Genomic DNA, 16,033 nt, shown 5'->3' with positions numbered 1-16,033 from the left:
GCATCAGGGAAAGAAGAATATAGTCAGTACCCTGGGAAAAGGCAAACCTAAAGTTTATGTGCAAGTAACTTGATAAAATTTGCCTTCCCCTACACAGTAATGTTGTCAATAAATCAACTATATCCTTCGAAAAGGACTGATGAGAATGTCCCAAAATAATGACTGCTTGACTCCATTATCTCATCATATCTCATCATACCACTTTTGGCAGATTAAGTGTCACTTTATAACTTTGGCTTTTGCTTATCCCTGTTTAAATCTTCAGCTTTTTTAACATGATACAGACCTACTCCTTGGCAAAATCCTCCTTATATAAGGAGATTCAAGAGCATTGCAGCTGGTCATTTGGCATTTTGCACTTCAGCAGAAGGGTAGACCTTTTTTTCCTTTCTTAAGAGTACCCTGGGGAACCCGCTCCTCCCTCGAAAACTCAAGCATCACTCCCCTGCTCTTCGGCAGATTATGCATGAGGAGACTATGGACATGGAGCTTTCCATGGTAAATCAAAGCACCATTTTGCCAAGGAAGGTAGTAAAGAGCTCTCCCCCTTTAAGAACCAGTCTTGCATATAAATGTGTTTGCAAAAGTTATCTAAATGTCTCTGTGAAATTATAATGGAGCTATAATGTAAATACAGCCATTATAGTTTTTATCTTTTGAAGAATACCATTAATAAAATTTTGGATTGTTCTGTATTAATTTACTGTAATTTCAAACTCTAAGAAATATGCAGACATGAAGACTCCCCCACTTCATTGTAATATATCCTGCTACACATCTTCTAATGACAATTTGTGGAAAATATTAGTCATCTAGAAAGCAGTCTTTATTTTCATGTTCTAACAGTCTAACACACCAGTTATCTAGGTAGATGTCATCTAAATTTACTTCACTTTCTGAGATTCATTGTGTATTCTCATTTATTGTTGCTTGTCCAATCTGTGTATGCCTTTTGAACTGTAACATCCAACAGCAATAGGTCTATAATACTTGAATGTTATTAAGTACAATTAAGGATACTTAAGGAACAACAGGAAATGAATTGTCCAGGAACTTCTGTTCTGCAGGAAGTCTGGATTTCACATAATTCCAAATCAGAACAAGAAGCCACAGTTTCTTATTTTCCAATGAAATAAAAGCAAACAACCCATACTGCTTTGGGTCCATCAAATTATTTTGTTTCAACACCTCATTTCAATGTATTGAAGTTCAGCTCATTTATTTCTTTAACATGGCAACTGAGTTGACGTGTCAGAGAAAGCAAATCAAATTTACTTTCATTCTTAAAGTCGCGGAGACTCAAAACCACAGGACATGATACACCTATCTTATTCCTTAACTACTTAGGGTTGGGTGGTTTTTTTTGATACAGAGCTAGATTTTCTTCTCCCCTTCAAACCTCCCATCCTTCAGGAAATTCAAATCTGATAGCCAGAAGATGTCTCCTGGGTCACAGAATCCAGGTATTTTCCACGGGCAATATATCACGTAATCTCATTCAGAAACTAACCTGCAGGTTTCTTTGGATGTCCTCATTGCTTATACCCAAATGCATCTGGCAGGCTCCTGTGTTACAGAAGCAACCTGTACGGACATGTATGTTGTAGAGACTGGCCATCTTGTCCACCTTCCCGATTCAGCAGGAGATAAAACATAGGAGAACGAAAAACAGACATTTTAAATTTGTGGTAAACAAGATACAATGTTTTAAAGGTACAATTCAATTGGAGCTAAATTATTTCTCTAAATTGTTAACAACTCATTGTAGCTTTCAACATTCTCATACACATTTAGGATTTTTCACCCTTGTTTTTCAGCTGAAAGAAAACAGTGATGGAAGACGTGTACTTAATGTGTGCAAATGTGTGCAGAGAGACTGTACTCAACACACACACAACACACAGAGAGCGTATCAGTTCAGGTCCTGATCCTGTTAATGATGGTACATGCGCTTAATTTTAAACCTGCAGGCAGCTTTATTCACATCAGTAATGCTAATCACAGACCTGCAGTCAAGCGTCACTCAGTGTCTCGACAGACTGGTCACCTACAACTGCATCTGCAGAGACTGAAGAGAGGCCTGGGGCACCTCTTCAGTTAGCTGAAAGAAACCTTGTTCTCCAAGGTTTTGAAACTGCAAGTCTTCACTACAGAAACCGACTGTATCTGTGGGCTTTTGGCACGCAAGTGCTTCAAGAATCAGCTCCCCAGTAAGCAGTAACAACTGACAGGGCAGAGACTAAACTGGAATGAGTCCTCCACATACGACCACCCAGTCCACCGACTCCCTGGTGGACTCATGCTGTGCTGTTCTGCGTCACACCATTTTCTTATTGTCCACCAAATAATGAATGGGCAGAAATACAATATTTGATGACAAACTGGCATGAATAAATTATGTGAAGGAATGAAAAAGATGTGCAAAGAGAACAGAAGCACATGTCTATATGTGCCTTGGAAGGAGATGCATATATGCATACACTGGGAGGATGGCACTGGCAAGACGGCACTGCAGAGAAGAGATATGGATTGTCAGGGTTTCATAGTGCAGCTAAGAAACAACAGAGCATACCATGGGGATCCTCTTAGCACAGCTAAGAAACCATGGAAGCACACTGCAGGGATCTGAAAACGATTTATGTTGATTTCAAAAAGCAACAACAGCAGCTGGTAAGGTTAGCTGAGCAGGTATACCTACGGCCAGTTATTTTTTTGGCAATAAATGATGAGCATTCCTGGTCAGGACTGGGAGAAAAGACAGTCAGATGCTCAGAATGGTAGCATGAAACCTGGCACACCCTATCTCTACCACAGGCTTCCAGAACAACCTTGCACAAGCTGCATTAACCTCTCTGTGCTTTTGCTCCTCTTCTGCAAAATGGAGAGCTGAGAGCTCTGAGAAGGACTCTACTATGTCAGTGACACGATCCTTCTCACAGGGAGCTCAGGCTCAGCCACACGCAGAGCGACAGCTCAGCCTAAAGGGGCAGGAATGGAAGTGTTGACCGTCTCAAACGAACCACTTTTCTAACGGTGAGCTCATGCTTTATCTGCCCGAGGTATCAATGTAAACATCCAAACTAGCTTTGCTAGCTGGCTTAATCTCTACTGGTTTTTATTTTTTCCAATATAAATTCTCTTTATATTTGGGATAATAGCCCAATATATGAGTCTAATACTGTCTGGTATAATTCAGCCTATCTTCTGTCTCCTATCTTCTGACATCATCATTCTTCTGATGTCAGGCTATCTTTTGACATCTTTGAGTTTAAATTTGTGAGATACCAAGCACCTTTAACTGTACTATCTCAACAGCTTGAAAAAACGTGCCCTCTGTTAGAACTTACTCCAGGCTGAAATAATTCAACCTAACTAGTGTTTAGCTCTGCTAAAAGCAGTTCAAACAGCATTTTTTTTTTTTTTCATGTGTGGGGCACAAGGTACTCCACACAAAAATGTGCTGTATAGACAGAAGAAACTCTATATTGTTATAGTGCACAAGTTCTCCAGTTCATACTTAAATATGTTCTGTCCCATCAGTTCAGTTCAAAATGGTTCGGTTCTCAAATGGAGATACAATCAAAACAACTTCATATATCCAGACCTGGAAAGCACAAACAGAATCAGTCCTGAGAGCCCTATTCCTGATGAATGCCTTGGAGAATATCCTGTGTTCAAAGCATGTTTCTCAAATCGAAGTTACAGTAAAGGCATCTGTTGAGAAAGACTGTTGTGGTGTCATTAGCTTTGTTTTGTCAGAAGACTTCAATCTGGGAACAGTGACATTTTTTTTACTTCTTTTTTCACGTAGATGAGAAAAGTTGTCATCCTGGAATAACACAGTTTGTCATGGTGTTAGTGACTCGTGGGTGGATCTATCGTTCTGTTAATGATGACAAGCAAGGCAAAAATCATGACAGATACTTCAATACTGAATTCATACAGTGTTTGGGCTTATTTGCTCAGTACACAAAAAGCTTTAAAATATATAATATTGTTTATTATTTTTATTATTTTTGAAGAAACACTGCTGGGGCAACCTTGCTTATGAAAGTGTATGCAGTGTAACGAAGTTTCCATGACCCAACTTCATGGAATTGCCAGCAAGAATTTTTTATAAATCTTTTTCATTTTGTCAAATAAATTATTACTGTTCTTTAATGAACAGTAATTTCATTCCAGCCTTGCGACCTGATACCCTTCTCCAATAACACTTCCAATTGTGATATATATTAATCTGTATAGTAGAAAAAGAGCATCGATACATAAAAATGTATGAACAGCAGAGTAATATAGGGAATTGTGATTCAGGAGAATGAAGATAAGTGAATCATAGCTTTAGTATTAATCGAACTCCATTATCACCAATGTGATAACACACACAGGTGCCCCGCAGATCTTGGGAATGTAGCGCATGCTTTTCATTGCAAACAATGACACCATGGAAAGAATCAGTAAAAGTAGCACTGCCAATCTATCTGTCCCTTGAACGCACGCTTGACTTTACCTTGGACATATGCTTTGATTTCTTCTTGTTTAGCTTCACCCTAGAAATATGCTACTTGGGGAGTTAATTTAATCACTCTCTGCAGTGTTACCACATAGCAAAACAAATAGAACATAAAGCATCTGTTACAGTTATTTCGATGAAGAAAAGCTTATTTAAATAAAGCACATCTTTAAAATTGCCATAAGGAGCAATAATGGGTATTGAGCTCAGGGTTATGAAATACAGAGCGCTGCTTGCAGCTCTGGCTGTAACAGCAGCAGCTGACTTTTGGGACGCAGGAATATGTTCATCAATGAAGGCACAGAAGCATGAATGGTACTAATGGTAAGTACACAGCTTAATGTACTCCAATTTTCAGTTTTGGTGACTCCCTGGATCTGATATTTGGAACTATTGTGCCTTGGTCTTTCAGAGCTTAAAGACTACAATTAAACTGCAAAACACATGCAGAAATCTTGCAGTATTTTTACTCAGTAATTGAGGACATGGAAATTAAGCCATCATGACATCTTGGAGTCCCTTCTGTCCCTTAGAGCCCCTTGGCATTCATTACTTTTTCTGAAGCTCTTTACTGTGGGCCAAGCCCTGTAGGTTGCTTCACAGCCCAACACTTCTGATGTCAAATTGTCTCGACTTTTGACAAGCAAAAGGTGCTTTTCACACTTCCAGGCCATGGTCTTCAAGTTTAATAAACACACATGAACGAAGTTCATCTAAATCATTTTTTTAAATAGTTCTTTTTTTTTTTTTCCCAGGGATAATTTCTATTTTAAGCACAGCTGCCTTCCTCAATGAGCCTTCCTTTAGCGTTGACAGATTGATCAAATGCTCACATTTAGGGTTTTTTCCATGGTGCTCTATCTGATAAATACTATTACTTCTTTTTTTTATTTTTAATATTAAAAAATATTGAGTTGGAGAGGCTTTTTTCTTTGCTTTTAATGCATTACCCTACAATAGACCCCTCTTCAATATCTGGTATTTTAGTTGATGCTCAGCAGCTGGACAGCTTGGAAAAGAAGTGAGATTCTGGTATGTTCTGATTTCCCATTCTCTGTCAGACAGCTGCACCGGTGACTCCTCTGCCTGTGCTAAATGACTGGTATCTGCCATCCATTCACTTCAGGGCCTCTGTGGAGGTCAGCTGAAAGGTGTAAGCTTTTCTCTGCCCTCAGGCTCCATTGAAAGATGTCTGAGAACGATGCTTACTGTAGGTATATACATATTAAGTTGTGGTAAAGATATACAAATAGCATATAATTTTGTGTTATTTCTAATCAACTAAGATTTTCACTAAGGATAATGGATTCTTTAGAAATCCCTGCTGAAGGCATTCCCAGAGGATCCAATTCTGTTGCTCTTATTCAAGAAAGTACTTCTTATTTGTTCAAGTTATTTTCCTGAGTATCACAAGAATTATTCACATGAACAAAAGAAATTTTTGTAATAGATCATGAAGTGTCCCGAAAAAAACAAAATCGTATAAGTCAATACTGACGAGTACTGTCCTTTGGGAACCGGGACTGGGACTTCTCATTCTACTTTCTGCAATGCCCAAATTTCAGAGCAGTTTGTCTGTCTGATGGATTTGCTCATTACACGAATTTCAATGCACACCACTGATGGCTGGTTATAAAACCGGCTTCATGACACCATTCTCCACATCCACTGGTAAATTAATTCACTGATTCATGGCATGGAATTTGACAGAAAGTAAGCTAGCTCTTTCTGTCATCCAGCATTTGACTGTGAAATGTTGTTGCTGATGCAAATGCATACTTAATCTTGTTTAATACAATTTAATAAGAAGTAGGTCAGGAGAAAAAAATAATATCAGTACTTGTTTGCAAATCATTTAGTAGGGGGGGAAAAAGCATTTTAGCTGCGTTACCGTATACTTAAACTGGTTTAACTGCATGGTTTCCTGCAAAAGTGGCGTTTTTTCCTATCCCAGGGAAGGAATTTCTACGTGGGCAGGTTTCCACACTATTGATGAATCTGATCCTCTCCTTCTTATTGCATCTCTAGTTGTTGACAATGGTTTAAACTAAGTGGAGAGTGGACATAAATCTGTCTTCATTCTACATCCATTCATCACTCACTCTGACCAAAAACCCTTTGGTAGAAGGCAGTGAAGTATTAGACAGAGATACTGAAACTTACTGAAATTGCCGAACTAAGTGTCCTGATAGTGGAAATGCTAGCTTATCAGAATCTTTGCACTCAATGTGATAATTTTTTCTGTTGGTTTCAAAAACAGTCAAATATAAGGTAAAACTGTACGGGAGAGAAGCAGGCTGGAAACATCAGGATAATTCAGAATATGTGGGTTGCCCTTATTCAGGAATTCTCACTTAGAAGATGCCGTACACATAACAAACTGCAGGTCCTCCATGCTTAAAGGAGTACAATAATTTTAGATTTCTGCAATCCAGAAGCCAGAAGAAGCTTTGGTGATGGGGTGCTACAAGGAAGAAATGAAACACAGTCTTGATTGTTAATGGATGGCCTCACATTTTTCCAACTGCTTTTTTCTTCTCTGTAGTACATGCAGTGTATTAGGGTGTGTGTATATATATATAATTTGGATTGTGTATAAACTTCATGAGTCCAAGATACAGTTATTTGAAACTGAACAGTCTGATGAGTAGGCTAAATACCTTGGTGTTCTTTGATTTGGCATCTCAATGGCCACAGGTCTCTCCAACCAATGGCATTTTCTCGTAGCTTTTTCTTCTTCTTTTTTTTTTTCCTTTTTTTCAAAAACCTGCATTTAGTGACAATGAAAATCTGGTTCGATAAAATTACATGAGTGAAAGGATGGATTCCAGGAAGAAAAGCAAAGCCAAGGAACCCAAGCCCTCTGTGGCTTCCTAACTCTGACTTCAACAGAGCATTCCCTTGTGAGTCATAAGAAAAGGTCTGTATCTCTACATCCCATTGTGCATTCCTAGCTATTTTGTAGGCTAAAGGCTTTGGGTCAGACTACTACTACTCAAAGAAGTGGAAGCCAGAGGCGAACAACACAGAAGACTAAGCTATAATTCATATCAAGAAGGCATAAAGGTGAATGTAACAGACTAATATAAGTGGAAACAATGCTTAGGAGTAAAAAGGTTCAGTGCACGACACTGAAAGTCTAGTGACATAGCTCTAATTCATGTCCCAGTCAAAACCCTCTCCACCTTTTTGTCTTTCTCTTCAATCGCTGAAATCCTCCTTTGTCTGTATTTATCCCCCCAAAATAGGGATAATAGATCTCAGGGAGGTTGTACCGTAAAAATCCCATGATAGACCCCGTTACTTTAATTACAGCCATACAAGGTCCTATACAGGATTTGTGTATGGGGCGGGAAGATGCAAGCAAGTTAATAGAGAAGGTGAAGCCAGGCTCTGTCTTCGGAGGATTCAGACTTAAATTGGACACTGCATATGCATTCAAAGGCAGCTGATCTGCTTTTACCAAGATTGAGAAAAAACAGAATCCAGCAGAGGCTGTCAAAAGCGCAGTCCTTTTGCTACTACCACGTGGTTTCTTTTCACGTTTCTCCCCTGTGTAACGAGGTCTGTAGTTTAGAGACAGAGTTTGGCCCTGTTACTAAACAGAAAATATTTAGCCTCCCTCATTCATCTGAGATTCTTTTATCTGAACAACTACAAGCATCTTTCTTTTATCTCCTTTCCCGTTTCCTTAGCAACATGCAAAGACACTCCAGAGAAGCAGTGTCAGGCAACACCTTCAGTCTAGGCTTTCATGAAGCTTTCTAACCTTGACCAGCTCTGAAGTGCAGTTTAATAGTAGGCAATTTCAAGCATACTATCTCACATGAGTTTTCGTACCCCCGCAATGAGATATTACAGAAAGCAACTCAGCCTGTACTCTGCCACTGATTCCTCAGCAAGAAGGGAGCTTCATTGCCTACTAACTGGGTTTGCAGTATCACACTGAGTCTCTCAAGTACAGCAACTCCTTATGCTCAGTCAGTAATCCCCTACCTAGAGTACTCCTTGTTTAAGGGCTGTCTTTCAGTGCCCAGTGCCTTGTAACCAAATGTAAGCAAAGATCCAGATTGTAATGGCATTTCTTGCCAGTTTGAAGCAACAAGGTGCAATTTATTGGCAAGCCAGTGTGGTTTGCTGCACTGCTGCTATCTCCCTGTTTACCAGATATCCACAGTTCAGCTGGAAACTAATTAGAACCAAGGAAATTAGTGGACGTTCAACAGGAATCTTCACAACAATCTTTTTCTCCTTGTAATCCTGTTTGCATTCAATTGTGCTGGTCCATCTGCCATCCCCAGCTTCCTGAAATCAATGGCTAAATCTATAGCTAAAATCAATACTGAGCAATAACCCCAGCAATTTTTAGGTAGCTATTGGGAAGATGGCCAAAAATCCCATTAGGCATGTTAAGAACACTTTTCTTTCCCTGAGTCATCAAAATTAATATAATGAGTGGATATACTTCTAAAAGCATTACTGTAACTAACTCGAAGCTGTTTGGCCAGCTCTGCACAGACGTTCTTAGCTGGAATTAACAAATGCTGGATTTCCATTTTCTCTGGCCCAGATGAAAAAATGCTGCATTTCTTCACCTGCAAAACTGAATGATTATTTTACACAAACGTAAAAGTAACAGAAAAAACATAAAAGGATTATGGTTTGAAGAACATCAAAGGTCTACATAATAACTTTCTATGAAGACTTATTTCACATAGATTAACTATAGTAGAAATTATCCCTCATTGTTGCGTAACAGCCAGGCGCTTTCTCCTGTAGATAGTATAAGTTTCCAGACAACTACTGATAGCTACTACCAGGCTCCAGTCAGTAGTCTGATCAAATTGACCTGGTAACAGCTTTCTGTGCATGTGAAAAGCTGCAGCTTCTTTTTTTTCCACTCTTCTAATTCACATGTTGTCATTGCTCTAATTCTGTACCAGTGCAGTGGAGCTAATCTACCAGTGAAACCAAGGGTACTGTCTAAGACACAAACAGCAATTATTTCAGAAAATCTTCCTACTACAGGTATTCCATGGTCGCTTTTATCATGTAATGATAAGTAGTGATATGAATATGTATTCAATCAGCTGTGTGTATATACAAATGTATCCGCCACTTGACATCTGAAGATTTGCCAGTATTTAACATATTTCCTCTCCACTCCCGTGAGGTTTGAGTAAGTGGGGAAGAAAGACATTGAATCCTTCGAGGTGACGTTGAAAGACTACAGCAGAAGTAGGGGATTTCACCTGGCCATTGCCAGGTCCTGGCTACTGATCTAGGTCCAGCTAAGCGATTTATTAAAACATCACTGAAGGAAAAGGAAGCTCTTAAAAGAGAACATTGTGAAACTAAAGCTCAGAAAGTGTACTTGGGATATGATGGTGCTTCCAGAACTGGCTATCACCGTTTTATTTACCTTGAGCAACCACTTTTATGTGCATTTCCCATCCTCCCTCCTGCCACTTTGTCCTGTGTTATTTCTGTTGGCAGACCTCTCCAAATACAAACAAGACAGAATAGTTTCTACCTGCTTATCACAGAATCACGGAATTTTCAGAGTTAGAAGGGACCTGTAGAGATCATCCAGTCCAACTCCCCTGCTAAGGCAGGATTGCCTAGAGCACATTACTCAGGACTGCATCCAGGCGGGTTTTGAAAATCTCCAAATATATTGCTCTGTATCTTCCCTGGTCACACCTTTCCCATACAACACTGTTTCAGACTGCTCGTCCAACTCTCCTCTGCCTCTCATGGCTGGAATCTGGTTTTTTTTTCTGCTTTCCTGCCCAAACTGGTGTCTCTTTCTTTGCCCAATCTATGTAATAATGGACTTTGGGTACATTGTGGGAAATTTAGCTTAATCATTAGAAAATATTTTGCAATAGTGAATATAGCCAAGTGCCAGAACGAACTGCCTCCACAGGCTGTGGAAAGGTTCAGGTAAAGATCATCCTACCTTGGTGCACAATGATGATGGGTAACCTCTCATAGTCCCTGAACTATATCTCATAGTCCCCTCCATATCACATCAGACTACAGGGATGAATTTGTCTTGGCTGATAAGTTGCTAACAAGACAATTCACTGCCATTGGATGCTTTGGATGCAGAAGTTATGACAAATGGGGTTAAAAAGAAAAGGGTTTTTTCTTTTTTTGGGGGGGAGTCTTATTTTGCTTTTGTCCTTCTTACACTGCCAGCATGGGGACACTGGCAGAAAGAGGCTACCAGGGTAGAGAAGGTGCCACAGTGAGATCCTGTGTAGCTGTTCTTACATCTAGGTCATTTGGGGCCACACATTCCAATTTAAGACCCTAGTTTCCACTTCAGAATGGTAGAAAATAAAGGCAGAAAAGGGAAAAAACAGCAGTGGGTCATTGAGTCTATCCTTACATTAGCTCAGGGGAGGCTGAGATGATAGAAGGAAGGTGGGGGAGACAGTGGGCAGATGCCATAAAAGCAGTCACCAAATTGCATTATAGATCTGTGCTGAAGGGACACACACTGGAATTTATCTGCTGACAAGTGTTGATAGTTTTTTTTTCTTGAGAAATGATGAAGAAAGGTAAGTTCAAAGTCTAGACCTGCCTTCACTCTATCTGGGTTGATGAGAGTGAGCCAGGACATGCTAATGTAGGCTCCTAGACAAAACTGATCATAACCTATCTGAACAGGGTTTTCAGTCTTGAGAGGCAAAACTCATCCATATGCAACACTATAGAAGAGCCTTCCTCAGGCAAACCAAAATGTTTACATTCTCTATCTTTGGCAGCTGATTCCTGTTATAGCAGTTTGTCTATCACATACAAGTGTGAAGTGGCAGGCAAGAAGGCTGACTGCTAATGGACTGATGGTTGTTCTCTTCCTGACAGGATTTTTAGGAGGCATGGCAAGCATATATGGATACCAAGGGAGCTTTTGCAGGTGAGACAATCACGGCAAGTTACTTCTGTTTAGCTTCAGGCTCCAGGCAAAGGAGGAGTGTGAAAAAGCAGAGTGGGAAAGAGAGCTGGTAATGCACAACTGAAATGATGGCCATTTTTCAAAAGATAGCTATGATGGTTTGCTCACTTTTTTATGTCCATGACACACAGGGGAAAAAATTATTGTCTCAGAAGACCAGAGTAAAAAAGAAAAAAAATTGATAAGGGAAGTGCTATTTTTCACTGGGGGCAGAAAACACTGAACTGGAAGGTGTGACTGGGTAACAGCTCTCCAGGGCATATAATTCAAGAAAAGTTTCAGGTGATATTCCATCTGCCCATCTCTGCCTCTTACCCCTTTCCCCTCTTCCAGCTCCCAACCTGACTTTACATAATGATATGTGAAAGGATTATAAAATTACTCTGCAATTATCTACTGAATGTACAAAGAACATTTCACAGGTTTCTTCTCCCTATCAGAACAAAGCGGAAAACTTAAAATAATATTAGCACAAAAGGTCCCTCATAGCAGAGATGGTGATTTTTTTCAAATCTGCAAATGGAAGGGAACATACAACTTTGCACTGTGACGTGATTTGTAAGAAATTCACTTTTTTGTGTGGATGATTGTTGTTTCAAATCAATGTTGTTCCCATACAGCTGCTCCCTCTCCTCTTTGGCATTCAAAACAGGCTGGAACCTCACAGAGTCCTATGCAAGTTTTTAATAAAAAAGATGGCCAGGATGCAAACTGAAGCTGAGTCATTGCTGTCAAATTGTGCTTCAGAGACTGGAAGGATTTGGGGACGAATAAACACACGACATTCATACATGCTGAAGACTACAGATATTGACTATTAATAAATGAGCCAATGGTGACTCTGTGTGAAGAGTCTGCAGTATTAGCTCAGCACTGAGTAAATATGTAACCCCATTTTTGTGACATCACAAACCCCCTTTAATATCTAGGGTCAGATAGAGGTAGCCTCACGAGGAAGTAGAAGATTGCCAGTTTGCTGCATTAATGTCAACTCTGCTGCTTCCATCCTTCACCACTCACTTAGCAGAGGTCCTTCGTCTGTACCCCTGCACTTTCTCACCTTTCAAAATCACCAGCTTGTCATCTGTCCACACTTCATTAATTGTAAAAACTATAATGGTGGAGAATTATCCATTCTAACAAGACAAGTATATATGAAGAAGCTGTTTGGCATTAAGGCCATCTTTATGTCCTGGACCTGTCAAGTAGTCATCATAGTTTAACCCCTGTTCATAACCAGGGTTTTTTGGCGCTGCAGTGCAAGTAAACACATAACATAAAATGACAGACATGTAACTGAAATGACAGACATGTAACTGCAGAGGACAGGCAGCTTGCGTGAAAAGAATACAGGTATCCTCCCAAGTAATTGCAAGAACAATTTACTACCAATAGTAGTCTACAAGACAGCTGTATTGAATGAAATAATTTTCATGGGAAGTATTTGGTGCAGCTCAAAGGAGGAATTTTAATGTAGTTTTAGTGCCCAAAGACAAGAAGTTTATGGGGATTTCAAAACTGTAGCAGTTTGATCTCACAGAATCACACAGAATGGTAAGGGTTGGAAGGGACCTCTGGAGATCATCTAGTCCAACCCCCCTGCCAGAGCAGGGTCACCTACAGCAGGTTGCTTTATCTCTAGATAAAGAAATGTTTCATGAAAAATCTGAAGAAAACCCAAAGCTTTTGAGTGAGCATTGGTGTTTGGAGCCTGCAAGTCCCTCTTCTTTAATTGTTTTAATTACCATTTAGAGCAAAATAACTGAACACGTAATTGAACTGTCAATTAAACCAATGATACATGTAGTATACAAAGCAAGTTTATGCCAAATATAATACTCTAAAACAGTGATACCCTTCAACAATCACAAAGAAACATTCAAATGAAAAAGCAATAGCAATTCAATTTTCATAATTATTTCACTCCCACCTTATCAATTCTTAACATCCCAGTCTTCTATATCATATATATAAGACAGGAGGACAGGAGGGTGTTAAAAACACTGCCATCCTGAGAATGCAATCATGGTATGGTTTCATTTGTGTGTCTCGCTTTAAGGAAATGCCTTCATTTGATCCTGAGTGCTGCAACGAAGGTTTTACTCAAGGATGAACCTGAGACTGTGCCTATTTCCTATTGGTGCAACTGGCCCCATGTATGTAATTCAAAGATGTTTGTGGTTAGTGGCACAATCTTATTGGCTCTGGCAATTGAACTCTGATAACAGTGAGAAATGGATTTCAATAATAGAAGCAGGAAGGAACAGCTTCCGTCCCAAATGCTACACAGATGAAAGACATCATTTTTTCCCTGCTTTCATTTTTCAGTGGTAGTGTTAAATGTCATGTCTTTCACTACGCGCCTTTCACATCCTAAATATCTTGGACTTAATTCAGAGTTTTGAATATCATGTAAATTATGTAAATCTTGAGGCTTAAATGTAAGCTTGGTATCCTCCGAAGACACTGTCTACTTATGAAGTCTTTCTTGCCAACATCAAATGTTCCGAATAAACTGCTCCAAACCTCGTCATAATATTTTCCCTGGAATCAGTTAGTCAGATTGTCCTTTTCAGGCTACCAAAAGCTAATGTCCAGCCACACTGTGCCCTCTAATAGGCAATGGGCACATAACAATTGCCTGTCAGAAAGACAAATAGACCTGGTTGGCCGCCTGGTTATAAGTAATTAATTACAGATGGGTTATCATCCATAAAGGAATAATATGTTCTGTCATTTCTTTTTTAATATACTAGCTGAAATACATCCTGAGTTATTAATTGGTGTCCACTAGTAGTAAGTATGTCAGATAGAAATGTCATCCAATTTTCCCTTCATTAGAAATTCCCCAAAATGTTTTCTAGGAGCCATCCGAAACTGCGTTCTCCTAACTCCACTAGATTGCATTTGAAGACTGATCAGTGAATCCACATGAATGTGCACATCAAAGACATAACCAAACTAGAGGACACTATTTAATTTCTAAACCATTAATGGAAGTATTGGATTTAACTTTGATTTGAATAAACCTATCTAGTTTTAGACATGCATACAGGTATGAAGATGAGATCATATTGTCAGCTGGATGAAGCTTCTCTCTGTTGTAGGTATTTTCTTTGTAATCATAAAGAAGAAGCAAATCTTTTTCTCCCTCATAACAGCTATAAGATGTCTATGAAATAATTTAATTCCATAAAGAAGCCCATTTTATCTATCTATCTCACATATTATAGCTTTGGAAAGAATAGTGCTGTTGCTTGTTAATTTCTAAAAGTCATGAAATTGCACATTATTTTAATTAAACAAAGTAATCTAACAGGCACTGAAGATGTGACTAGTATGCATTTGAAAACTTTATCGTTCTTCATTCTACATAATCACACCAGAAATCACGAGAATCTGGTGAATAGAACAATCCAGATGATACAGATCAATAAAGCTTTTTATGAGCAGCCACTGAAGCAAACATAAGAGACATACGACTGCAAAATATTTTTTTCTTTGGGGGTACAGTTGAGTTTAAAAAAGTCAAACAGGCAAGAGATTTTTTTACTAAAAATAGGGAAAATCAGAAGTGCAAATAAAGGGTTCAGTTTTAAGCAAAGGACAGAAGCAACATCAGAGTGTTTGTGGACTGTTTTACTATCACGGTTGTGTTAATATCTCCAGTGTTTTCTAAACATTGCCACTCATATTCAAGATTGTATAAACGGCTAATTCACTCTTAAAATGTGGAATTCTTTGAAATGAAATGCCGTGAATATTTGAGATTATTTGGTAGTATAGCCCAAAAAAGACATATGGGAAGGACACCTTCTCCAGTACATTTGCCCATCCCATGTTCATCAGTGTGGTAAGCACCTTAAAAAAAAAATTGTAAAACTCCATATTGACAGGCTACAAAGTAACTGCTTCGCTTCTGTTCTCCCTTGTGTATATATGGATCTCTTGTATTCTCATAGACATATCTCTGCCTTCCCCGGTTATCCGGTTCTTTTCCTCTCCAGCAGTGTTGAGGAAAGCCTTTTGCAGCACTCCTGCTCTGTCCCTAATGGTCCAGAATTATCAGCTTCCAAGAGCAATGCAGCTCTGTCACTACTTCTGGCAGAGGGAGGTAGTCACTGAGACAGATGGCGCCAGTTATTGACAGCTTTTAAAAAAAATCAAGGTCATACACTTGAACTTGACTCGTGGGCTTTTTCAATCACCAGACAATGAAAAACAGAAGAATTAAGCAAAAACTAGAGCACTGTGTTTTTTCTGACTTCTGCTGATGAGCAAGTGAGCTACGTTACCCTATGTTACCTACTGCCTACATGGTGCACACTCATACATGATTATGGTCATACAACATTACCTCTCTACTGAAGGTAGAGAAGTTTCACAGTTTCATCTTACAGATACTCAGTATACCTGATGGATAAAGGCTAGCGAAAGCTGTTGAGAAAGACTGCGTTTAAGGATTTTTTGAGCTTGAATCTCACTTCTTATATTGATTATTCAGCTTCATTCAATGCTTCCTCAGGAATAGTACAAGTATGTAATTATTAAAACTG

At 39.2% G+C, this 16,033-nt stretch overlaps 1 protein-coding gene across 1 annotated transcript in view; it reads right to left on the bottom strand.

The window, feature by feature from the left end:
• MOCOS (molybdenum cofactor sulfurase) overlaps positions 1–16,033 on the bottom strand; it is a 201,295-nt gene that overhangs the window by 36,244 nt on the left and 149,018 nt on the right. The window contains exon 7 of the mRNA XM_009885451.1: positions 1,511–1,627. Coding sequence (XP_009883753.1) covers positions 1,511–1,627 — 117 coding nt within the window. The remainder of the gene's footprint in view (positions 1–1,510; positions 1,628–16,033) is intronic.

Source organism: Charadrius vociferus, unplaced genomic scaffold, assembly GCF_000708025.1.
Source record: "Charadrius vociferus isolate BGI_N301 unplaced genomic scaffold, ASM70802v2 scaffold174, whole genome shotgun sequence".
Lineage (NCBI taxonomy): Eukaryota > Metazoa > Chordata > Aves > Charadriiformes > Charadriidae > Charadrius > Charadrius vociferus.
Note: the sequence above shows the minus strand (reverse complement) of the source record. Positions and strands in the feature narration are given on the sequence as shown.